Source organism: Salmo salar, chromosome ssa17 (genome assembly GCF_905237065.1).
Source record: "Salmo salar chromosome ssa17, Ssal_v3.1, whole genome shotgun sequence".
Taxonomy (NCBI): Eukaryota; Metazoa; Chordata; class Actinopteri; order Salmoniformes; family Salmonidae; genus Salmo; species Salmo salar.
The window spans coordinates 11,590,985-11,618,294 of NC_059458.1; the positions used below are offsets into that span (position 1 = coordinate 11,590,985).

General features: G+C 43.1%; 1 protein-coding gene across 1 annotated transcript in view; it reads left to right on the forward strand.

The window, feature by feature from the left end:
- LOC106575230 (low-density lipoprotein receptor-related protein 1B) overlaps positions 1–27,310 on the forward strand; it is a 164,033-nt gene that overhangs the window by 14,982 nt on the left and 121,741 nt on the right. The window contains exons 3-17 of the mRNA XM_045700371.1: positions 4,192–4,311; positions 5,292–5,420; positions 8,004–8,264; positions 8,377–8,539; positions 10,472–10,694; positions 12,244–12,430; positions 12,584–12,727; positions 13,285–13,521; positions 14,541–14,721; positions 15,835–16,054; positions 16,243–16,432; positions 21,194–21,316; positions 21,587–21,739; positions 22,151–22,276; positions 26,801–26,917. Of these exons, the coding sequence (XP_045556327.1) occupies positions 4,192–4,311; positions 5,292–5,420; positions 8,004–8,264; positions 8,377–8,539; positions 10,472–10,694; positions 12,244–12,430; positions 12,584–12,727; positions 13,285–13,521; positions 14,541–14,721; positions 15,835–16,054; positions 16,243–16,432; positions 21,194–21,316; positions 21,587–21,739; positions 22,151–22,276; positions 26,801–26,917 (2,574 nt within the window). The remainder of the gene's footprint in view (positions 1–4,191; positions 4,312–5,291; positions 5,421–8,003; positions 8,265–8,376; positions 8,540–10,471; positions 10,695–12,243; positions 12,431–12,583; positions 12,728–13,284; positions 13,522–14,540; positions 14,722–15,834; positions 16,055–16,242; positions 16,433–21,193; positions 21,317–21,586; positions 21,740–22,150; positions 22,277–26,800; positions 26,918–27,310) is intronic.

A 27,310-nucleotide genomic window follows, 5' to 3' on the forward strand; every position in this document is an offset into this window, starting at 1 on the left:
CTCCAAGGTATTTGAAACCAGAGTGGCTAAGCTGAAAGGGCAAGTATGTCTGCTGGAGGTGTAGTGCTTCTGGATTGATTGGGAAGCACTCACTTTTCTGGAGATTCACTTTTCTGGAGATTAACCTATATTCAACTCCTTCCCGTGCTACACCCTGGAAAGAGGAGGATGCCCATAAAACTACTGAAAAGGGCTCAATGGCGACGGCAAATACTAAAGGGGACAGTGGGCAGCCTTGGCATGTCCCACGTTCCAGGGCAAAATAATCCGAATGGGTGTCATTAGTACAGACACTGGCCTGGGGAGAGGTATACAGAGACGGATCCATGAGCAAAAATGTGTCCCCAAATCCTAATTTTTTAAGAACAGCAAATAGGTACTCCCATTCAGTTCTGTCAAATACCTTCTCTGCGTCTAGGGAGATTACCACCTCAGAGGAGTTGGAGAATTGTTTAGAATAAATAATGTTAAACAGCATCCGAACGTTAAAAAATGAATATCTGTCCTTTATAAAGCCGGTTTGTTCCTGTGATATGAGTCTTGGTAAAACTACTTCCAGACGCCTCGCTATCACCTTCGCCAGCACCTTTACATCCTCATTAAGGAGACTTAGGGGCCTAATTGAAGAACAGGAAGTGGGGTCTTTTCCCCTTCTTAAGGAGAAGCCTGTGTTAGGGTAGGTGGCAATGAGCCATGTTCAAGTGATTCATTATACATAGATAAAAGTAAAGGGGCCAACTTGGTATAGAATTTCTTAAAGAACTCAGTTGGAAACCCATCAGGCCCTGGAGCCTTGCTGCTCTGCATTGACTTGATAGACTGAATAACTTCTTCAAGGCTGAGAGGGGAATCAATGTCATCTGCAGTTTCAGCCTCAACTGTGGGAGTCTCCAGTTCACCCAAAAATGTAGCCATATTGGCAGTATCTGAAGGAAATTCAGACGTATACAGGGAGGAATAGAAAGATTTGAAGGTGTCATTGATCCCTGTAGGGTCAGAAATCAAGCTATGAGAGGAATCTTTAATTTGGGGAATCAGACAGGTAGCAGCTCTGCGTTTTAATTGCTGTGTGAGCAGACGACTTGCCCAGTCGCCATGTTCATAGTAGGTTTCACTAGCAATAGTAACCGTTCTGCATCTGTAGTGGACAAGAGATTGAATTCAGATTGTAAATTCAAGCTTTATTCCAAGATAAAAACTTTATAGAATTAGGACTACCTATTCCCATATTACTATTATTTGCGTTGTTAGCCATCTAAAATATTGAAATGAAAAAGGTGTGAAAACAGACCAAGAATTTGCAAAGATAACAGAGAAAACTGATGAAAAAAGCTAAGATAAAAACCAAACAAAACCAAACACAAAAAATACAAAAATAGGACCAAAAAAGGTCACTCCCCCTCCACTCCCACCCAAACCCAAAGTCTCGTTCCCCAGCGAATGGAGACAGCAGGATGAAGTTTGTGCAGCTTCGGTGCATATAAACAGAAAACCTTTCTATCCTAACGCGGAGAGGCTACATAGAACCGGTAGTGAAATACATTTGCAAAGGCATTCACAAAACGGTAAAGTAGGTCAACAGATAACCAAAACAAAGACCCCATAACAGTGAAACGGAACTGTCCTGACACAGGGAGTCTTCAATCAGTGCAACACGTACAATGTGTCTTAAGGATGGCCAAATAAGTGTCCCACAGTATGTTACCCTGTTACAAAAAAGAAAAGGGGCCAAGTGTCTGTACATGTACGAATGATCAATAGGGCGTAATAAAGTGGTGAAAAGTCCTTCAGTAAGTATCTAGAAAAAAATGAGAAAATACTAAACAAAGGAAAGCTCTACTGAGTGGCAATATAATTTCCGAGACCAGAAACGTACAGAGGTTCTGAAGATCTCTGGGGGAGTGCTCTGTAACGGTTGGACTGGAGTCTGCGCCATTACCATTCACGTTTGCCATCGCGGTTGAAACGTTAGTTACAGGTCTTCTGCTCCTCAGGTCGTGTGACATTTGAATCAAAACGTTAACTCACAAACTCACCAATCAAATATGATATGTAAGAAAGTGGAATGCAAAGTACAAATTTGGCAAAATTAACTAATGCGTAAGAGCCTCGTCCACGAGCTTCTTGTCCATTCTCATGCTAAACCGGAAGCCATAGTGCTGTGTTGGCATTCTATACAATATATACAAAACATCTTGATTAGTTTTGATATACTGATTATGTTCTGTAAAAAAAAATTGTGAAAATATAGCGAAAAGTTAAGTAACGCCAGGCATTATTTGCCTCTCTGATTCCTGATAATGTAGTTTGGCTGTGAAACAGGCCATTAAACAAGACACCTGACAGTGTGTGAACCTCCCCTGCGCTCCGCTGCCATGGCGCTGTGGTAAATTTACAGCCACATAACTCACACAGTGAATCCTCAAGGTGATTCCGCCACCGTCGTGCTCCACTAACCAGAGACCAGACACAGGACCAGACACAGGTGTTTGCTCTGGGAATCAGTAAACAAGATATAGAGCTGTCGGGTCTGCCTGGGGTTGATGGGGCTGCTGTGGGGCTGAGGTCTAGGATGCTGGCCCCCTGAGGTGATCCATCTCACCACTAGGAGGGGGTCACTATAATCTACTGTACCTTTTTTTATATATTTTTTATTTCACCTTTATTTAACCAGGTAGGCTAGTTAAGAACAAGTTCTCATTTACAATTGCGACCTGGCCAAGGTAAAGCACAGCAGTTCGACACATACAACAACACAGAGTTACACATGGAATAAACAAACATACAGTCAATAATACAGTAGAAAAAAAAGAAAAGTCTATATACAGTGAGTGCAAATGAGGTAAGATAAGGGAGGTAAGGCAATAAATAGGCCATGGTGGCGAAGTAATTACAATATAGCAATTAAACACTGGAATGGTAGATGTGCAGAAGATGAATGTGCAAGTAGAGATACTGGGGTGCAGGAGCAAGATAAATAAATAAATACAGTATGGGGATGAGGTAGTTGGATGGGCTGTTTACAGATGGGCTTTACAACAACACCATCACCATCTCTGTGGGGAGAACAGACGATGGGAATTGGGGGACAGCCATATTACTCAAACACCACCAGAACAGCCATATTACTTCTCATAGAAGGAAAAGTCGTTATGAGTTTTGGTCGACTCCCTAGTGGTGGTGTCCTGGTGAGGCATCATGGGAGAATGAAGAGGCTGTTTGTAATCAGTGGGAGATGGGATGGAGCTGGCCTGGAAATGTTTCAGTACAGAAAGGTGAGACTTGCATCAAAGTGAATGCATGTAAATTAAAGTGAAGTTCACTGACAGTAATTGATTTAGAAATGCTGTGCGATGACTCTAGCGTTCTTGCCTGCTTGACATAAATAGATATAACTCTGCTTCCCACTCCCAAGGTTAGCCACTGACAGGTTTATGAGGAAATAAACGCTTTTGAATGATATTTTGGGTATTGAAGTCATTGCAATTTGTGGCAGTGGCACATGTTGTGCAAGAATATAAATCACTGACATTCTTCCACCAATTTATGAAACAATAAATACAAGGTAGGTGTAGAGAGATAATGACAGAACAGCAGGAAGCCCCTGTGTCCCCCAAATGGCACCCTATTCCCTATATAGAGCACTACTTTTGACCAGGGCTCTGGTCAAAATTAGTGCAATACAGTATATAGGGAATAGGGTATATGGTGCCATTTGGGATGTAGCCTTGGACAGCTCTCTGACTGATGCATGTGATTATGAGCAGTTATTGCTGTTGGAGGAAGTAATGAATTTCCTACAATGGACCTTACATTTCTACTTCTACTACTGTTGACAGCAACCTTGAAGTGGCGTCGGAGAAATGTATCAACATAAGCAGCTTTTAAACAGAAATTCACTTTCTGAAATCGCTGTGAAATAAATCATGCACACCAAATGATAAACAGCTAACAAAGTGATCGGAATCACTTATTTAAAAAGGGTTTCTATGCCCTCTTTCGGGGGTTTCAAATCTTTCACACCTCTTCCCCTTCTGCTGGCAGTAAGAAAGGAAATTACATTTCAACTTCAAGTCTGAAAGCCCAGAGACATTAGTGACGTATTAACATGACATAACACCTGTTATTGCTTTTTCCATGGCAATGTCAACCACCTACACACAACAATGTTTTTTTTACTTTGTCTTCCAGAACTCCAGCCAAAGTGCCAAGAGTTGTTGTGTCAGTACGGCTGTGTCAAAATGAGAAACGTGACATTCTGCTTCTGTGCAGACGGCTTCGAGGTGGAACAGGATGGTCGAGCCTGCAGAGGTAAGGACCGACAGCCAACAATTCATCTAAATCAAAGGGATGAGTGGCGGATATTAACAAACTGATGACAAAAAAAGAATGGTAGCGCTTTTATGTTCGACAACACAGTAAGTCATATTTGGATCATTCTGGAATAACTACTAAATGGACACATATATTATACTCTGTATGTGTGAAGGTGACACTTTTGAGATGTCTTTTTGGGGCCATATTAAACCAGGTTTATGTACCGGAAAGTATTCAGACCCCTTCCCTTTTTCCACATTTTGTTACGTTACAGCCTTATTATAAAACGGACTACATAAAAAAAAAATCCTCATCAATCTACACACAATACCGCATGACAAAGCGAAAACAGGTTTTTAGAAATAAAAAAATAGAAATACCTTATTTACATAAGTATTCAGACCCTTTGCTATGAGACCTGAAATTGAGCTCAGGTGCATCCTGTTTCCATTGATCATCCTTGAGATGTTTCTACAACTAGATTTGAGTCCATCTGTGGTAAATTCAATTGATTGGACATGATTTGGAAAGGCACAAACCTGTCTATATAAGGTCCCACAGTTGCCAGTGTATGTTAGAGCAAAAACCAAGCCATGAGGCCGAAGGAATTGTCCGTAGTGCTCCGAGACAGGATTGTGTCGAGGCACAGATCTGGGAAACGGTACCAAAAACACTTCTACAGCATTGAAAGTCCCCAAGAAGACAGAGGCCTCGGTCATTCTTAAATGGAAAAAGTTTGGAACCACCAAGACTCTTCCTCTTCCATTTGTAAAATCCTGTTTTTGCTTTGTCATTATGGAGTATTGCGTGTGATTGATGAGGGGAAAAAACTATTGAATCCATTTTAGAAGAAGGCTGTAACGTAACAAAATGTGGAAAAGGTCAAGGGGTCTGAATACTTTCCAAATGCACTGTATTTAGGTCATGTTTGAACTGCACTTAGTTTGTAACAATTTCTTTCCCTCTCACTGTAGATCACGATGACTGCACAGTATATGATACATGTAGCCAGACCTGTATGAACACCTTTGGATCATATAGATGTAGCTGTACAGATGGATACATCCTACAACCCAACAGAAGGTCCTGCAAAGCCAAGACCGGTAGGATGAATGATGTATCATGGCTTTAGTATGCAGCATGTCTTTGATGGAGAGGTTTTACCTCTAGAATGTGTTGTTTCATGAAGTAAACCAAGGGTTTCCATCTAATTAATATGAATTGAACTTTATATTGGAGACTCATCTGGTGAACATGTATAGCCGACCTGTAACACGACCTGAGCTATTTCATGTCTACATGTCTTTGCTGTTCTGTGTTACTTTTCCCCTTGGGGCCAACATAATGTGATGATTCAATCAGGTAACTTTACAATTGTTGCAGATAATACAAGAGGGATGTTAAGGGACACTTCAGGATTTTGACAATGAAACCCTTGATCTACTGCTCCAGAGTTAGATGAACTCATGGATACCATTTTTATATCTCTATAGCCATATGAATGAAGTTAGAGGTAGTTTCATGAGCCAATGCTAACTAGCGTTAGCGGAGTGACTGGACGTCTATGGCATCTGATAGCATGCTAGCACTTACAATAGACTTCCAGGCATTGCGCTAATGCTAGTTAGCAATTGTGTTATTGTTAGTTACTTACTTATTTCAAACTGCACGCAGAGACAATAAAAATGGTATCCACGAGTTCATCTGACTGGGGAAGAAGATAAAGGGCTTCATTGCCAAAATCCTGAAGTGTCCCTTTAAGACATAACCATTAAAGGAAAGGATTTAGCAAGAGAGGGAACCCTGATTTATGACTAGCATTACTTCCATTACTCAAGTACCGTGTGGCCTAACTTTCCTTGGACTGGTAAATCACACTCTTCATGGGTGAATAGAAGTCCAGGCCACGCACACTCACACTCACGCTCACACACACCTCCTTACATTTCCCATGCTTTCAGCACACTTATGTCTCCTAGGTCAATAACAGTTGTAAAACACCCGGTGACAATCCTTTGTTTACTTTCCTGCTGGATATACAGCAGTGGGCTATCGCTTAGAAAGAGATCTACAGTAGTGGGCTATCCCTTAGAAAGAGATCTACAGTAGTGGGCTATCCCTTAGAAAGAGATCTACAGTAGTGGGCTATCCCTTAGAAAGAGATCTACAGTAGTGGGCTATCCTTTAGAAAGAGATCTACAGTAGTTGGCTATCCCTTAGAAAGAGATCTACAGTAGTGGGCTATCCCTTAGAAAGAGATCTACAGTAGTGGGCTATCCCTTAGAAAGAGATCTACAGTAGTGGGCTATCCCTTAGAAAGAGATCTACAGTAGTGGGCTATCCTTTAGAAAGAGATCTACAGTAGTTGGCTATCCCTTAGAAAGAGATCTACAGTAGTGGGCTATCCCTTAGAAAGAGATCTACAGTAGTGGGCTATCCCTTAGAAAGAGATCTACAGTAGTGGGCTATCCATTAGAAAGAGATCTACAGTAGTGGGCTATCCCTTAGAAAGAGATCTACAGTAGTGGGCTATCCCTTAGAAAGAGATCTACAGTAGTGGGCTATCCCTTAGAAAGAGATCTACAGTAGTGGGCTATCCCTTAGAAAGAGATCTACAGTAGTGGGCTATCCATTAGAAAGAGATCTACAGTAGTGGGCTATCCCTTAGAAAGAGATCTACAGTAGTGGGCTATCCCTTAGAAAGAGATCTACAGTAGTGGGCTATCCCTTAGAAAGAGATCTACAGTAGTGGGCTATCCCTTAGAAAGAGATCTACAGTAGTGGGCTATCCCTTAGAAAGAGATCTACAGTAGTGGGCTATCCCTTAGAAAGAGATCTACAGTAGTGGGCTATCCTTTAGAAAGAGATCTACAGTAGTTGGCTATCCCTTAGAAAGAGATCTACAGTAGTGGGCTATCCCTTAGAAAGAGATCTACAGTAGTGGGCTATCCCTTAGAAAGAGATCTACAGTAGTGGGCTATCCCTTAGAAAGAGATCTACAGTAGTGGGCTATCCCTTAGAAAGAGATCTACAGTAGTGGGCTATCCCTTAGAAAGAGACCTACAGTAGTGGGCTATCCTTTAGAAAGAGATCTACAGTAGTTGGCTATCCCTTAGAAAGAGATCTACAGTAGTGGGCTATCCCTTAGAAAGAGATCTACAGTAGTGGGCTATCCCTTAGAAAGAGATCTACAGTAGTGGGCTATCCATTAGAAAGAGATCTACAGTAGTGGGCTATCCCTTAGAAAGAGATCTACAGTAGTGGGCTATCCCTTAGAAAGAGATCTACAGTAGTGGGCTTTCCCCTTTGAAATAGTCCATAAATAATGGAACCTAAACAGTGACTGGACATTAGCAGTAATTGTGAAAGTGGCAGTAAATTCATTGTCCCAAACTAGTTGAATAGTGGAATACTACCATTTTAACATGCTACTCGCACTGTAATGGTCAAAGCTACATAGACACCTGTAAAAGCTTGTCTATATCAACTTGTTATAGAGAATTAATCAGAGATTTTTGGAAACAAATGAATGTTTGCCTGATGGGTCATTAGCAGCAAACAAGTGCTTATTATAATCTCATTCAGATGCTCTGTTTTGAAGTTTCTGTTGTTGGATTGTATGCCGTAAGTATCCTTTAAGAATGTATGGATGGATACTAATTTCAGTCTCTCTCTCGATCTCTCAGATCCTGGGGACAGACCACCTGTGTTGCTGATTGCGAGTACAGAACACATCACAGTCACACACCTCAATGGGTCGTCTATACCCAACCTAAAGCCATTGGATACTAATCAGACGATTCACACGTTGGATTTCTATTACAAGGAGGAATCATTATGTTGGATCGCCTTTACAAACTCCAACCGTCAGCTTTGGTGTGCCACCATGACAAAGTTTAAAGGCTTTTCACAGATGCGAAGAGTAAGGATAGGAGAGAATCTAGAGAGTAAGTTTCATTTCAAATTATGTAGAAATATCTATCATAAGGGTTTGGATGTTGCTGCTCTAACAAAAAAGTTTGCTCTAGTCACAATGTACTTTTTTTCATTTGGTTGTAGATGTGGAACATTTTGCCATTGACTGGCTCACAAGAAGCATTTACTTTGTGGATAGAGTAAGTGAAAGAATATATGTCTGCAATGAACAAGACGACGCATGTGTCACAATAGTTGATCTCGATCTTCAAAACCCTGGTGGAATTGCTCTAGACTCATTGATGGGGTAAGTTGAGAAATTGAGAAATGTATTTTATGCAAGTGTCACGTCCTGACCCTAGTAAGATGTCATTTTCTATAGTAGAGTGGGGCAGGGCGTGACAGGGGGTGTTTTGGGTGGTTCTATGTTTTCTATTTCTATGTTTAAGTTCTAGTTTTTCTATTTCTATGTTGGGATTGTTTGGGTTGATCTCTAATTGGAGGCAGCTGGTCCTCTTTGCCTCTGATTAGAGATAATATTTAAGTAGGGGTTTTTCTCTTCCTGTTTTGTGGGTTATTATGTTTTGAGTAGTGTGTTTTCCTCTCTGCGTCACGGGTTGTTGTTTTTGTGTATTCAAGTATTTTTCGTGTATTGCATTTAGTTTCACAATAAATATAATATGTGGAACTACGAACACGCTGCATTTTGGTCCGATCCTTCAAACAGCCTTGACAGCAAGGCTTTCCCGTCTAAATATGTCTCAGCTTGCCATCAGCTGTTGTACTGGTACCAACACATATTTTTCTGTTTGATTTAAGGTTCAATGTAGCGGAACCATATGATATATTTTCATTTCCTAAAAGCAGCAACAGACACCACTATATTTACTTTCACATTCTACAGATTTTTTTATATATTTTTTTTTACTTTAACTCAAACTGACTCAGCTCACAACATTTGACAACTCAATTTGAGCAGACCTGTATTTGTATGTGATGCAGAGCTGTACCAGTTGTCAAAACTGAGTGCCACTTCCAGCTGATAAAGAAACTATGAGTGCATCCCAAATGGCACTCTGTTCTCTATATAGTGCACTACTTTTGACCAGAGCCCTATGGGCCTCAGTAAAAAATGTGCACTGTATAGGGAATATGATGCTGTTTGAGACAGTCTATTTTAAGGCTTAGACTTCCAAACCTGTGGTATTCCTGACTTGGATTTAAGTGGCTCCTGCACCTTAGCAGTCAGTTGCTGTTAGGAGATTGTGTTATCTTCCTGTGCCACTCACTGCACTCACACGCAACAAAGCTGCTTTGACAACATCAAAGTGAGAGGGGTAATATTCCAGGACCAATGTGTTCAATTATAGATGCGATATCATCGGCAATACGTTAGTTTTCCCTTCAGGGGAAAATGACTCCCTTCTACTCCCATGATATCTGTCAGATGACAAAGGGATGACAAAGGGAATGTATCTAAGGATTTCATGTATTTTCAATGGATTTCACTTAGTTAACTTAAAATGATTTAGTGTTCTGCTAAAATGGAGTTGGATTGTAGAAATGAATAGAAAGCATATAGCGATATTGTCTCAGTATATGATCTGATACATTTGTTTTGCATAGACCAATTACATTTTTCAAATTAGCAATTTTAGGTTTGATACGTTTTTAATAGATGAATCATACTGGATCTTATCAAAAACAAGTGAAGTGTGAAGGTGAACTCTACATGCAGTCATACTTCTGTTCTGAAGCTCAATGTTGAAAAGAGCCTTGACGCTGAAATAAGTCATTGGCGTGTTGCATTTGGTTGACTGCACCTAGAATAGCTTTCTGATTGGTGGCATTGATTTATTTAATTACAAAACACCACTTAACTGTCCGAATGAGCTTTCAAATATGGTTGAATGAAAACCATCAATTTGCAGCACAACATTGCACGTGATAAATTCTGTATATGACTGGCGTGTGAAATAGGAATTACAAGGAGGAAGCGTTTCTATTGTGATTCCACAGTTGATTTCTCCACAAACACCTTTCCCCCTACTGTTTATGGGACAGTGCATATCACTCAGTGTGTCAGGTTCAACATGATAACGTTAAAGTATCGGAGTTAGCGACAAAAGCTCATTTCCATCCGTAGTCCAAACTGTAGGCCCTACTGTACATTGTTTCTCAATTGTGGTTTGATTCTATAAAAACTGTTTTATACCCTGGGATTCAACTTGCTTTTCAGGAAAATGTTCTTTACGGATTTGGGGAGTACAGCCAAGTTGGAACAGTGCAATATGGACGGCACCAACAGGACCAGGATAGTGGAGAACAGAATAGAGAAGCCCACAGCTGTTACTCTAGACCTGGTTAGAAAGCTGGTCTACTGGGCAGATTCTGCCCTGGACTATATCCAAGTGGTGGATTACAATGGGCGCAACCGGCACACTCTTATCCATGAAAGCTCTGTAAGTACAGCGAGTGACAGTTGTTATCTTATGATCTTCCCATTTCCAATGTTCAATAATTCTTTGTTTCAGAGAAACCATATACTATTTTATCAAAGTGCATGCCAGTTGGTCTCACTTTAGTGGTCATTTGTGAGGATTCAATAAGATAGTCCAAATGAGCTAAGCTTTTGTTAAGAAGTGTGTGGACATTCTTTGACCCTCCCTTTTTTACGTAGAGACAGTGGTTACGTCCCAAATGGCATCCTATTCTGGTCAAAAGTGGTGCTCTACAGAGAGAGGGAATAGGGTTGAAAGAGACGCAACCAATGCTACTGTACCTGTACATTCCTGCTGCTGCTGTATCCCCTTGCCGCAGCCTTTTCCAATGGATTAGAATGGAGTGGAGGAGCAGGCCCAGCTAGCACATTTGGTTTCCAATTGATTCTGGGAACGAAGCCATAAGTGAAAATGTTTCCTCTTCTGGGAACACATTTTCAAAATGATAGGTTATTTGAAGGTAATGAAATAATGTTCTGAGAACATGTTTCAATAAGACTTTTAATAACACTGCTAGCTTAGTTTGGGTTAACTGTTTTGAACTCCAAGCACAGATCGGACATGCAAACACAGGTCTTTTTTTTATTGTGGCACGGCATCAGTGACATTCAAACCTTCTCTTTTCTATCCATGGAATTATTCCACTGTGCAACCAGGATGGAGCTACTGTGGCATGCCATTTTTTTTTTAAACTCATACGAAGCTGTTCATTTTAGTCGAATCAAACAGACCCCATTTCAAAGGAAACAACCACTTATTAGGATCAGGTGTGGCCAATTACACAGCTGAACACACTTAACAAGATAGAGGACAGAGAGTTTTGTTGACGCTGAGAACGGATTGTACATGTTAAATAACATGCTCAGAGCGTTCTTTGGATATACCTAATGTTTTCTTGGGGTTTTTATGGAAAGTTTTCTTAATGTTCTGAGAACATGACTTTAAATAAAACCACGAGGAAACCTGTAGAAAACATTAGGCTGAAGTACTGAAATTCATTGTTTCTTCACATTCTCTGAACAATTTGAGAACATTACTTTACATAGAACCATGAGGAAACGTTATGCTGATGTACAGAAATTCCCACCTTTGAAACATATGGTTCTCAGAATGTTATGTGCCAGCTGGGTATCCTGCACCATTCCAAGAATGTTGTTGGAATCAGTGGAGGCTGCTGAGGGGAGGACAGCTCATAATAATGTCAGGAACGGAGTGAATGGAATTCCACCTATTCCACTCCAGCCATTACCACAAGCCCGTCCTCCACAATTAAGGTGCCACCAACCTCCCTGTGGTTGGAATATTGTATGTAAATCAACCATAGGACAACCACTTTCTCACCAAGCTCTAAGAAACATATGATTCTCAGAACGTTATTGCTAGCTGGGGGAAAAGGTGTTCATCTGGGGATTAAGTTGAGATGAATGAAACATCTAAATGTAGCCTAGCGTTGCTCTATAGCACTGTGCTCCTCATTCCTCTTGTCACTACTGCTCTCTTTGTCTTCCAGTTGCTGCACCTCCACGGATTATCACTCTTTGAAGATTATTTGTTTGCAACTCGCACCGAGCCATCTAAAGGAACAAAAGCGGACATTTTACAGATAAATCGGTTTAACGTAGCAGACGTTCAAACTGTTACCACCGTGGAGAATTCTGTGGGAATACGTGTTTACCAAAAACTCACCCAACCAACAGGTAGAAAGCAAATATAGAGTTTCTTGCGTGTTTAGAAGATAGCTGTGTGTGTGTGTGTGTGTGTGTGTGTGTGTGTGTGTGTGTGTGTGTTTGTGCGCATTTGTGTGTGTCGTGTGTCTGGTATCCACCCTCGTCTCCTATCTCTCTCTGCAGTCAGGACTCATGCGTGCGATCCCGATCCTTCTGGAAGAAAAGGAGGATGCTCTCACATGTGTCTGCTCAGTGGAAGTTACAAATCTAGATCCTGTCGCTGTCGAACAGGCTTTGTACTGGGAAGTGACAGAAAATCCTGCAAGAGTAAGTTCATATTCTGGCATATTATGTAATGTGTTGACGGTCATAGTGTCAGTCAGGGGCAAAGTAGCTTCTATAATTAGTGGCAGCGCCCACGCAAACCAAATGTCTGCAACTTTGCTCCAGTGCGCTCCTCTGTCAGGTCTACTGAACATCACATCTAGTCAACCCAAACAACATCTTATTCTCTGCCTGTTACTAATGACTGGTTAAAAGCCAAATTCATCTTTGTTTTGGTCAGCTTCAATGCTTCCCGTTAACTTTGTCTCGAGCGTTGCTTTGGCACAGACTAGTTTTGGAGAAAGGGATTGATTTATTTGATATGGTCTAATCAGCAGAACAAATTTTTGCTTTAATTTAGGTAATTGTAATTATTCTTGTCTTAGGATACAATTTTTAATTTCCTGTGTTGGTTGGAAGAAAAGCTAATCATGTAAATTAATTACACACTGGCAGTGTTCAGGGTAAAGAAGATTAGTAGCTGGTGGTTTGTTTATGTAATATTCATAACACTTCCTATAAGCACCCTCTTCATAATGCATTATAACCTCCCTCTGCAGAGCCTATGAATGAGGTATTCCTGTTCTACGGACGAGGGAGACCCGGTGTCATCCGAGGCCTGGACCTGAATAGCAAGTCGGAGGCTGAGCACATGGTGCAGATTGACAATCTTGTAAACCCTCGGGCGATCAGCTTCCATGCAGAGACCAGCCACATATACTTTGCCGACACAACCAGCTTTCTGATTGGCCGACAAAGACTGGATGGGACCAATCGAAAAACGATCCTTAAAGATGGTCAGTGCATTTAGATGGTTCTGTTTGTTAGGTAACAACTTCAAGTAACCTTGAGATGAGATATTCCAGATGTTGACAAAAAATAGCACCTTTTATGTTAATGAATTGAGAATCATGCCAATCACGTTAGGGTTAAACACATGTGGACAGACGCAGGTAACATAAGATTGTATCATAGCAACCGTCAACAGACTGTGAGATGCGACGACTAACGAGGAACTCTCTTCTGGTGCGCAGATATTTTGGACAAATCACAATTTCACAGGTGTTCGCATCTTTCAAATTTCGGAATGGGAGGGGACATTTGGGCTCCCGTGTGGTGCAGCAGTCTAACGCACTGCATCTCAGTGCAAGAGGCATCACTACAGTCCCTGGTTTGAATCCAGGCTGTATCTGGCCGTGATTGGGAGTCCCATAGGGTGGCGCACAATTGGCCCAGCGTCGTCCGTGTTTGGCCCGGGTAGGCCGTCATTGTAAATAAGAATTTGTTAACTGACTTGCCTAGTTAAATATATATAATTTGGCCCATGCTTTGGTTGAGTTTCCATTTAGAGGGGATAGAAACTTCTCTAGTCTCGTTAGTATATTTTCTCATACAACTCCCCAGAACATTATCGAGCATCTGACGAAATTACGCAAGATTTTAGTTCTGGGATTATGTGAGTAAAGAAGTCCTTTGTCTTCTTTACATCCCTGGCATGTACCTGTACACCTCTGTACACAAATGAATCATAGGTTATTCATACTTTGAAAGGTCTTAAAGTTGTGTCCCCAAATTAGGTCAATCTCTAATACCCAAAAGCTTTCTGTGTAAGCAGCATTATTTTGCATGGCTTTTGTGTTGTGTGTGATTTAATATATCTGCTACAGTAGATTCTAGAACAATGCTTTGGGGTTTTGATTCCATTAACGAGGATCTGGAGACAGTGATAGATTACGCTCCTGTAGGGATGATCAAGTAGAGGATAACAACAGCATACTCTATACATTACATTTTTTTTCCTCACATCCTGTCCTAGACCTTGATAACGTGGAGGGGATCTCAGTGGACTGGATAGGGAACAACTTGTACTGGACAAATGATGGCTACAGGAAAACAATCAACGTTGCCAGATTGGAGAAAGCTGCACAAACAAGGAGAACTCTGTTAGAAGGAGATATGTCTCACCCCAGAGCGATCGTGGTGGACCCTCTGCACAGGTGAGTGTGTCTTTTACAGTTGACACCCTGATAAGATCTCCTTATGTAGTGACGTTTCAATAGATATTGGTTTGTACGTAAGATGCCAGTGCCCACTTTTGGTACTGTTTTGAGTAAATCGACTCTGGCCGCTATTCAATCCGATCAGTGGTAGATCCGAGTTATAGCGCACTTGACATTTAAAGGTCATTTCACTTGAGACGACATATGCAGCGTTTACCTGAATGCGGTCTCCGCAAATGCTGAAACATTGCCTTTAAAATGTGCATAGCCGACAAAGTGCGATTGGATTGAATCGCGACCTAAATCTCCATCTGAGGAAAGGAGCTGAGTTTGGACACATTTTTCGGTAAGAAGGAGCTTAAAGGTGAGATGGACACTGAGCGGCTGTGAATTGCTTCTCTGGCAAAAATGTAAGTAGTGTGTTGCTCTCTGGTATGAGAGGCTTAACAGTTTCCGAGCAGACTAGAGTGTCTACTGTTTTTCGGGAACTTTAGAGTGATTTGATATTCACACATTTGGTGTCATGTCTTAACAAAATATAAATACAGTGAGTATACCAAACATTAGGAACACCTTTTGCCCTCAGAACAGCCTCAATTCGTTGTGGCATGGACTCTACAAGGTGTCGAAAGTGTTCCACAGCGATGCTGGCCCATGTTGACTCCAATGCGTCCCACAGTTGTGTCAAGTGAGCTGGATGTCCTTTGGGTGGTTGACAATTCTTGATAGTAGTTGTAGTTGTAGTTCTTGACACAAAACGGTGCGCCTGGCACCTACTACCATACCCCCCGTTCAAAGTCACTCAAATCTTTTGACTTGCCCATTCACCCGCTGAATGGCACAAATACACAATCCATGTTTCAGTTGTCTCAAGGCTTTAAAATCCTTCTTTAACCTGTCCCCTCCCCTTCATCTACACTGATTTGAAGTGGCTTTAACAAGTGACATCGGTAAGGGATCATAGCTTTCACCTGGATTCATCTGGTCAGTCTATGTCATGGAGAGAGCAGGTGTTCTTAATGTTTTGTATACTAAGTATTATTTGGGCTAAATGATCTATCTCTCTATGCTAAACCATCATATTGATAATGAATTTTTTCTGGTGTTCAGCTGGATGTACTGGACAGACTGGGAGGAGGATGAGGTGAACGATAGTGTCGGCAAGATAGAGAAAGCCTGGATGGATGGATCACACCGGCAGGACTTTGTCACTTCAGGCATCCTGTGGCCTAACGGACTCACTCTGGACCATGGCTCCAGTAACATGTACTGGTGCGACGCTTATTATGACCACATAGAGAGAATCTCCCTCGACGGTACCCACAGAACGGTTAGTAAATGAGTGAGTGTTCTTTTCTACTGATTAAGACTATACAATCAGCAAATATGCATAGTAACATTTGAATATGTACATTCATTTCCAACTTTTGTATGGTTGCAAATACATGACTCCATCAAAAAAGTAACTTTTAACTGTGAATTATTGTCTAACATGTTCTTTGTTTCTTTAATCTACAGGTGGTGTATAACGGCAAAGAATTAAACCATCCCTTTGGAATTTCCCTGCACCAGAATTCCGTTTTCTGGACAGATTACATGAACGCCTCTATTTTCCAACTGGACTTGCAGTCAGGGCAGGTTGCTCTTATGAGAATCGAGAAACCCCCTCTTTTTGGGCTATCTGTGTACGATGCTCAAAGGCAGCAAGGTAAATACATGATCACACTATCATTGTCATGCACCAAAACTATTTAAATACACGACTGGCTCTCTTTTTGTAATATAAACATATCAGAGACTAGGGGATATAATCATTACGTACAGGATCCCTGTGACTCTCAACCCTTTGAGACCAGTTTTTTTCAGTATATCAACCCTGATGAGATGGTGAACTGAGAGGACCTTTGATGAAATTACAAGACTGAAAATGGCTGAAGTACTAAACTTGGACTTTGCTCCAGCCAGGGGGTTTGAAAAGCATGACAGTTAATACATCAGAAGATTCTCTTTTGATTTTTCCCTTTTAGGCCGGACAAAGTTGAATGACTGTTTAACGGATGCACCGCCTAACTTTTCTCCACACACCGGGGAAAAAAAATCTGGTGTTATTTGTTGGCCAATATATGCGGCTCTTTGCTTATAATGCACTGTCCGCTTTCTAGTGATGGGTCGTTCGCGAACGAGTCGGCTCTTGTAGGTGAACGTTGGGAGCCGGCTGGCATATCAGAAGAGCCGAATCTATTTATAAAAATATTTTAAAAAAATAAGATATGAATAATCAAAAGATTTAAATGAATAGAATTAACTAATTCAAAGAACGAAAAAATAAATTAAATAATATAGTCCTAAATGTTCAAGCGCACACATTCGTTCTGACTGTCTGCTCAGACTAACAGCCTCACCTGTTGTTCCTGTCAATCAGACACGCAGTGTCAACCAATGAACCAAAGATGCGTGAGGAAGGGCCGAGCCAACTCACTCACAGTCACACACTTAGCAGCCGAGGAGAGAGAGGAAGGATAGCTGTGAAAACAACAGCTGGAAAATGAGTCGGAAGCACAGTAGCATTTGGATGCGTTTTAATAATGTAGCCAATGTTAGAGCACAGTGTAGAATTTGCCAAAACAAAATCTCATATAAAGCCGATTCTACACACAACCTACACCGGCATATGCGAACTGTGCACCCAACTGTGAAGCTAGCTGTAGCGGAGCTTCGAGAAACTAGCGGACCTGCTAGTGATAGTGGTGGAGCCAGCACCTCCACACATGGAGCTGTATCCACTCAGTCAAGTAGGCCTACTCTGCGACACACAGCAACGCAGTCGTCTATGGACCAGTTTATGCCAAAGTCTGTCTGTAGCAAAACAAGGCCAAATTGATATTGCATTGGCTAAAATGATTGCCACCAATTTCCAGCCATTTTTGATCGTGGAGGACAGAGGTTTTAGAAATTATAGCAATAGTCTAAATCCAATGTACACAATTCCAAGCAGGAAAACCCTTTCAAAATCACTTATTCCACAACTGTATGAGAGTACACAGGCTTCAGTGCGGGAAAGAGTCCAGAAAGATACTGCAGTTTGCCTTACCACTGACTGCTGGACATCAAGGGTAACCACTTCTTACATGTCGGTTACATGTCACTTCATTGAAGATTTTTCGATGTCTAGCTGTCTTCTGGACTGCTTTGAGTTCAGCGACAGACACACCTCAGAGAACTTGGCACAGGAACTGTTGAGAGTGGCCAGAGAATGGCAAGTAGATGGAAAAGTGGTCTGTTGTGTTAGCGACAATAAAGCTAACATAACCAAAGCCATGAAAATTTTAAAATGGACCCATCATCCATGTCTTGTCCACACAATCAACCTGATTGTAAGAGATGCTCTGAAGGTGATGAAGCCCACTGTGGACAATGTGAAAGCAGCTGTGGAATACTTCCACAGGAGCACAGTAGGTGCTGAAAAACTAAAGTCTACACAACGCCAGATGGGGATGCTGAGGCCTAAATAAGACTGCACTACAAGGTGGAATTCAACTTTTTATATGTTGAAGCGGTTTCTTGAGTCAAAGAATGCCATCATCTCTACCCTGGCCATTGTCAATTCACCTGTTGATGCTCTGACCCAAGAGGAATTGGAGGAGGTTTGCAGAGTCCTGGAACCCTTTGAGCAGGTCACTGTGGAGATCAGTGGAGAGATGTACAGTAAGCAGCTATTACTACATCACTATTTAATCCAGTATTATATATGTATATGAGCAGTAGATGAGAATGTAGTATCAGTAGACAAAACATGAACCTGAACTAATAAGTTACTGTTCTCTCTTTTCAGCTATGTGACAGCCTCAAAAATGATACTCCTGTGTAAGGGTCTGCAGTGAATCACATCCAGCCGCCAGAGAGAAGCAAATGTAACCACAGGACATATGACAGAGTTGATGGACACCCTATGTTCATAAAAGAAGTTAGCCTTCAGTGATGCCAGAGCGATTGATGAGGCTCTTCAAAGAATATCCTCAGCAGCAGGGAGGGACAGCCCCAGCGGTCAGCTGGCTCAGGCACCAGGGCAACAGGAAGAAGAGGGATCAGATGGAGCAGAAGCACCAGCAGTAGTGCCACAAACCTCTGCTGTTTGGATGCTGTTTGACGAGAGAGCAACTGGGGATGCAGCACGAAGGAATCCCTCAGCAGATGCCATAATGGAGGTCCAATCCTATTTGGAGGAGCCCCATCTGGGCCACATCCGTTCCCTCTGAGAGGGTCTTCTCGAAAACAGGACAAATAATTACTGAGAGAAGAAACCGCATCAGCCCCTCGAAAGTCAGGCAGCTTGCATTTCTGAATGAAAATCTCTCATAAAAGCTAAATATGGTCAGCATTGCTGTGTGCTGCTGGTTATAACATGGCAATAAAGAAGAGAGAGAAAAGAGGGGCCAGTTTAATGTTTTAAGTGGGATTCGGCAGTTGTGCACATTATAAATTTTTCTTTGATATGGTGCAATATTCCATTATGCTGTTCAGATTGTATTCATTTTCAATGGTTAGATTTATATGCACTTTGTTTACTTACATTAAAAAGTTATACTTTAAATGCAAATGTTTAATAGCATTATTTTCATAACAAACCAATGCATTTTGAAATACATTGTGGTTAAGGTAGAGTATGATTTCATTTAATAATTTAATTACTATTGTTTTAACACCAATCATAGTCAAACTATCGCAAACTGTTTGACTTGAAAAAATACAAAACATCTTTTTTTTAAAGAGCCGATTGGGAGCCAAAAGAGCCGGCTCTTTTTGGTGAGCTGATCTGAACCAGCCGGCTCACTGAAAAGAGCCGGAATGCCCATCACTACCGCTCTCCCTCGAGTCTTTCCCACGTTGATGCTCAAGAGCCCGAACAGCCTCAGATCACACGCTCAGATCATGTTCAAGCCTCGGATTGGACAGTGAAACACACACGCTCAAGCCTGCAGACGACTTTCAGATGTTTCATTTCTCACTCATACAGTCATGGCGAAAGCCAGCGCAAATTCCTACTATTTATGTGTCCAGGTTAAACGTGGGACGTCCCTCATTATAAACAAACAGTCAGTTAAATTAATGGTTATTGCATCATTTTCAGATCTATTAGAAGCGAGTAATAGACGAAACAACAATGCAATTTAACCAATTGACTGGCCAGAGATCAGGGCATCCATCAGCGAAGACGCAGTGCAAGCGGATAGTATTTTGGACAACCAAATTGAACTCAAAATGATTGATGAAATCGAAGTGTGTCAGCTGTATGGTGATTTGCGATTCATAACTTACATTTTACCGGTACTACCAGTAGTAGTAGGCCAACGGATAACACCACGACGGAATGCGTTTGAAGTGATGACCGCCGAGCATGTCCAGCAAAGTACATTGCCAGTGGCACGGACGCACTTTGTGCAGATCCGCAGGTGTGGGCTTTTCGTGGCAGCCAGACGAGACAATCGAAGGAGGATGAGGTGAACAAAGTTACTGGACTTGAATTTAGTCACGCTTGCTCTATGTAGATTGATGCTTCTAATTGTGCATGTTTTCGCTCGCTCGCCTCGCTTTCCTTGGGAGAAAATCCGTTAAACAGTGAATACGTTTTGTCTGGCCTTAGCATATTTGAAATGCCACAATTCCGGCACTCGGGCTCCTAAACAGTAGTCAGGCATATTTTAGTCTGTCTGGTGCAACCCCTCTCTAACAACCAAATCCTCTCATAGCCACCGAGGACGAGTCATGAACAAAGAGAGAGACCAATGATTGATTCAATGAGAACTGAAGCTGAGACTGTCCTCAAATGTACACCGTCTCTAATCCTTTAACAGCTACTTATAGTAACCCCAGGCCGTGTTTTCAGACTCAGCTGCACGGGGGTTGTCATGATAACAGTCATTGGTTGGCAGATTGAAGCACCACCTGTCTGTACTGTCTCTCACTACCCTCGAAAGTGAACGCTGAACTCAGCTGGGTGCCACCCACCTCAGCCTTTACAACGTCTTCATATGCCTTGTATTACATCAGCCTTCCTCGCTCCTTTTTTTTACCACTCTTCATATGCATACCTCTTCAAATACAGTTTCATCGACATCAAGGAGGATGTCAAATGATCCGTCAGACACAGTGTTCCGTTTTCATCTGATGTCGCTCCGACTTTTTATAGCAGCGGGGTTAGGATGATTCTGCCTTTGGCTGAGTCATATAAACAGTCGCTCTGACTGGCATGCGGATAGGAATACCATTAAGCCGTTTTAATCTATGAACGTTTTGAATATAGTATTTGGTATAATAGCATCACTGTAACTAGGATTATATATATGTTAGTGTTACAGTTTTGAGTTATGTTATTGTCTTCCCTAATATGTTGCATTATAAAGGCTGCAGCTGCAAAAAAAAAAAAAAAGATCGGATTTAGCCTACTTTGGTTTATCTAATTGATCTTTAGGTGACAATGCGTGTGGGGTTGATAATGGTGGCTGCGGTAGCCTGTGTCTGGCCATTCCCGGTAGCAGAGTGTGTGCCTGCGCTGACAACCAGTACCTGGACACGAATAACCTCACCTGCTCCTGTAAGCCCTGTCAAATACACTCTTATCTCAAACATACAAGGCCCGTTCAGCCCGACACTCCACATCAATGACCAAGGCAATCAATAGGAATAATGACAGCAGATAAGATATGGTCATGTAGAACTCAATATGCCAGTACTGATTTTCAATGCCAGCATTTAACATAAAATACATGTTTCATCAGTTGTGGCTCTTGAGGAATATGTTCTGCGGAGTGGGAAGATGAGCCAGCAAGTGGATGTGTGTCTGTGTGTGTGTGTTTGCTTGCAGCCACATTGGGAGATTCAGGGGACCATGGGGAGCCACAGAGATGTGGGAATGAAGAGTTCCAGTGTAGGAACCAGCGTTGTGTCCAGGCCTCCTGGAAATGTGATGGGGACGATGACTGTTTGGACGGGAGTGATGAGGAACCGTACATCTGCTGTAGGTCTTATTCTGCGTGTTTGAAAATATAGATCATTTTGCATTTATGGAGAATAGGACATGTCCCAGAGACTGATTCCAAAAAAATTATCAAAAATCATTAAGTTGAAATTAACAACAACAGCTTAGCAAGAATGAAATTGCTAGGCTGACTTTTTCTGTCATGCTTTCTAGCTAACTATCCAATATCTATGATCAAAATAAGTTGTATTTGTCACATGCGCCGAATACAACAGGTATACCTTACAGTGAAATGTTTACTTACAAGCCCTTAACCAACAATGCAGTTTTAAGAAAAATACCTAAAGAAAAATAAGAAATAAAAGTAACAAATAATGAACACATTAATATGATTGCATGACAGTTTACATCAAAGACTAAATATCAAAGCAATTTTGCCCATCATTACAGATAATCGTAGTTGCCCTGCGGATCAGTTCAAGTGTCTGAACAACCACTGCATCCCCAAGAGGTGGCTCTGTGACGGGACCAACGACTGTGGGAACAACGAGGACGAGTCCAACTTCACCTGCTCTGGTATGCTACTGTCTGTTCTACTTAGAGGCCCATCTAGCTCATATGGACCAGGATGCGGCCGCCAGATTCCATGTTGTAGAACAAACTTAAGTGATCTGACCATAGAAAGCCCTTGTTTCTCTATGGTGTAGTAGGTCAGGGCGTGACGAGGGGTTGTTCTAGTTTAACATTTCTATGTTGGTGTTTTGGTTTGGTTCCCAATTAGAGGCAGCTGGTAATTGTTGCCTCTAATTGGGGATCAAATTTAAGTAGCTATTTTTCCCACCTGTGTTTGTGGGATATTGTTTTGTGTTTGTGCATGTGCACCACGTAGTCACGTTTCGTTGTTCGTTTATTGATTTATTTGCTTTTGCTTAAAGTTTCACTTTGTAATAAATATGTGGAACTCAACATCCGCTGCGCCTTGGTCCCGTTCTTACGACAACCATGACAGAATATTCCACCAAAAGAGGACCAAGCAACGTATCCACGAGGTAAAGGAGTTTTGGACATGGGTGGATGCGAAACCGTTCCTTAGCGGCAGACGGAAGGTAATAATGGAGGACAGCGACGGCGCCAGAGTTCGCAGCCACAGAAAGCCCAAGGACAACCCCAAGATTTTTTTTGGGGGGGGGCACAAGCGGTGGCCGGCTGAGCCGCGGGAAGAGCCAGAGCACATGGCGCAGGCGATAGAGAAGTGGTCGGTCGACCCAAGGAGAGAGCCAGAGCCCGCCTGGGAGTCGATGGAGCAATGTGAAGAAGGATATCGGAGGATGATGTTGGCGAGGAGTAGGCTGCAGTGCAGGCGGGCTGAAGATCGGGTCATCAGTCCGGTGCCATCTGTGCTGGCTCCACGCACCAGATCTCCAGTGCGCCTCCCCAGCCCGGTGCATCACGTGCCTGCTCCCTGCACTCGCCCTGAAGAGCCAGAGACCATCAGGGAGGCAATGGAAAGGTTGGGAGAGAGAGATGAGAGAGATGTTGTGCAAGTGTGTTCTGCTCAACATCCGACCAGAGGATCCGGTTAGCAGTCTGGTGCAACCTGGGCTGGTTCCACGCTTTTGGCCTCCAGTGCGCCTCCCAGTCTGGTACGTCCTGTGTCTCCTCCTCGCACTCGCCCTGAAGTGCGTGTTCCCAGTCCGGTACATCCTCTGCCTCCTCCTCACACTCGCCCTGGAGTGCGTGTCCCCAGTCCAGTACGACCTGTGCCTGCTCCTCACACTCGCCCTGAAGAGCGTGTCACCAGTCCGGTGCAACCTGTGCTGGCCCCACGCATCAGGCCTCCATTGTGCCTCCCCAGTCCAGTACGTCCTGTGCCTGCTCCTCGCACTCGCCCTGAAGAGCGTGTCACCAGTCCGGTGCAACCTGGGCCGGCCCCACGCATCAGACCTCCAGTGCACCTCCCCAGTCTGGTACGTCCTGTGCCTGCTCCTCGCACTCGCCCTGAAGAGCGTGTCACCGGTCCGGTGCAACCTGGGCCGGCCCCACGCATCAGGCCTCCAGTGCGCCTCCCCAGTCCGGTACGTCCTGTGCCTGCTCCTCGCACTCGCCAGTCTGGTGCCACCTGTACCAGCTTCACGCACTAGGCCTCCAGTGTGCATTCACAGTCCAGAGCTTCCGGCGACGGTTCACAGTCCAGAGCTTCCGGCGACGGTTCCCAGTCCAGAGCTTCCGGCGACGGTTCCCAGTCCAGAGCTTCCGGCGACGGTCCCCAGTCCGGAACCTCCGGCGACGGTCCACAGTCCGGAACCTCCCGTGACGGTCCACAGTCCGGATCCTCCTGCGACGGCCCACGGTCCGGAACCTCCTGCGACGGCCCACGGTCCGGAACCTCCTGCGACGGCCCACGGTCCGCAACCTCCAGCGACGGTCCACGGTCCGGAACCTCCAGCGACGGTCCACGGCCCGGAACCTCCAGCGAGGGTCAACGGTCCGGAGCTTCCATGCAAGGCGTCCAGTCCAGCTCCAGGGCAGGAGCCTTCCTCTGCGCCGGTGGCCAGTCCAGGCACGGTGTCCAGTCCAGCTCCATGGCAGGAGCTTTCCTCTGCGCCGGTGTCCAGTCCAAGCACAGCGACCAGCCCAGCTCCAAGGCCGGAGCCTTCCTCTGCGCCGGTGCCCAGTCCGGGCACAGCGTTCAACCCAGCTCCATGGCTGGAGCCTTCCTCTGTGCCGATGCCCAGTCCAGGCACGTCGTTCAGCCCGGCACCATGGTCGGATCCGGGTCTGGGCGCTACGACCCGCACCGGAGCCGCCACCGACACTAGTCACCCCCCCAAACCCTCCCATTTGGTTTCAGGTTTTGCGGCTGGAGTCCGCACCTTTGGGGGGGGGGGGAATACTGTCCCACCCTGACCATAGAGAGCTCTTGTTTCTCTATGGTGTAGTAGGTCAGGGCGTGACAAGGGGGTGTTCTAGTTTAAAATTTCTATGTTGGTGTTTTGGTTTGGTTCCCAATTAGAGGCAGCTGGTAATCGTAGCCTCTAATTGGGGATAATTTTTAAGTAGCTATTTTTCCCACCTGTGTTTGTGGGATATTGTTTTGTTTGTACATGTGCACCACGTAGTCACGTTTCGTTGTTCGTTTATTGATTTATTTGCTTTTGCTTAAAGTTTCACTTTGTAATAAATATGTGGAACTCAACATCCACTGCGCCTTGGTCCCATTCTTACGACAACCGTGACATGATCTCCAAGTTTCTCCAACAAGATAGTCATTTGGGAGAGGTTCTGTCAGAGCAGAGGCCATTGGAGAATACGCAGAGAGGAGAAGACAACTCTTACAAGACTTAAACATGCACTACTGCATGATTTCCCGTGTTGGTGAGGGACGCTTATGTCAAAGATTCCCAATGGCCTCTGTGCTACTGCACATCATGATTGTATGTATATACTGGGATAATTCATCATCTTCTCCATCCAGGAGACTTGACCAGGATATGCACACCTCCTCTGGGGGACATGGGGGTTTGTTAGGGGATGTAGATGAGAAATGTTTTTGTTTCACTTCATCCTTATCAAGGTGTTTCAGTTGCCAGATGTTGACATAATGCCCATCCTGAACACGGATAGGATGATTCCATAAGAAAGAAAATGCCGATTTATATGAATGATATCCTGGTTTCACGTTTTTTACGTTCACTTTTTGATCTCTGTGAATAACTAGATTACTGTGAGTAGATAGAGTAGATAGTAGCGAGTCAATTCTCTAGGACGACCAGTCACGGAGAAACCAAATCCAGATGTTTTAGCACTAAAGGGCTCCACAGTGGCGCAGCGGTCTAAGGCACTGCATCTCAGTGCTAGAGGCGTCACTACAGACCCTGGTTCAATTCCAGGCTGTATCACAACCGGCCGTGATTGGGAGTCCAATAGGGCGGCGCACAATTGGCCCAACGTTGTCCGGGTTAGAGTTTTGCCGGGGTAGGCCGTCATTGCAAATAATAATTTGTTCTTAACTGACTTGCCTCGTTAAATAAAGGTTAAATAAAAATAAAATATATGCAACACACATGGTCTGCTGGCTCTCTATGTGGAATCAAATGTTACAGAACATGAACAGTAGATGCAAAAGATCAGACATGACTTAAAAACGTCCCGTACTATAATGGTGAGGATTCACTCACTGAAATAGGCCAGGCCTAGTCAATGCACTTTATTTAAGTACTTATTAAGACCATACTGGTATTGAAAAGCACTACCGTAAATTCCGGACTATAAGCCGCAACTTTTTTCCCAGGCTTTGAACCTCGCGGCATAAACAATGACGCGGCTAATATATGGATTTTTTCTGCTTTCAATTTTTTTTTCTCCAAAATAACACATTCTGTGACGTGATCAGTTTTTTGGCGGCATGAAGCTTTCATTAGACCAATGAAATTGCCGAACGGGTTAAGGTCAAACAACTTTTTTGTTTACTGTTTAGATTAAATCGAGCGCTCTCAAACTTCCCATCATTCTGATTACGGTAGTCATTTTGTCACCCTCATCATGGCAAAGACACAGAGAAATGCATATGATGCAGCTTTCAAGTTGAAGGCGATTGATCTGGCTGTTGGAAAAGGAAATAGAGCTGCTGCACGGGAGCTTGGTCTTAATGAGTCGATGATAAGACGTTGGAAACAGCAGCGTGAGGAATTGACTCAGTGCAAAAAGACAACTAAAGCTTACTGCTAATTTTTTATTTTTTGTTACAAGCCGTGTTTCGTTAAAGCCTATTTATTTTTGTTACAAGCCGTGTTTCGTTAAAGCCTATTTATTTTTGTTACAAGCCGTGTTTCATTAAAGCCTGTGTAAAGTTAATTTGTTTCAATGTACCGGTAGGCACCTGCGGCTTATAGACATGTGCGGCTTATTTATGTTCAAAATAATATATTTTTTTTAATTCAGTGGGTGCGGCTTATATTCAGGTGCGCTTAATAGTCCGGAAATTACGGTATATAACTGTTGCATAATAGAATAGAAAAACGTAACTTTTCTAATGGGAACTTCAGTGTAGTAAAAGAATGTTATAAAATGCTATTCTATTATTGCTATGAATGTTTTCAGCGGGATCATGCCAAGCTGACCAGTTCTCCTGTGAGAACGGGAGATGCATCCCAGAGTCCTGGCGTTGTGACAGGGATGACGACTGTGGGGACCACACTGATGAGACCGCCTCTTGTGGTGAGCTTCTGGACAAGATTCCATTTAAAGGTTAAATGAAATTAAATGAAGTCACGGCTGTGTTGAGATATTCATACTGGCATACTACTTAGAATGAAGCAGTCCATTGGACAAGACATTCCTCGTGATATGTTAGCCTGGGTATTTTCTTAACACTCCAGCCATGACAAATCAATGGGTTTCCCTCCTTTGGTTCCTTCCACTTGGATAGGTTGACTTAAATCGAAATGATATCAACGTTAGCCTAACATTTCAGAAATCATTCACAATGTTTTTGAGACTTGTTCTATCTTTTGCATTATATCATTCCACTGTATGCCTTGTATTTGACCTACCCATCATGTTAATTCAATTTAGAATGTAGCATACCCTCTGGGCGTGCTCTGACATACT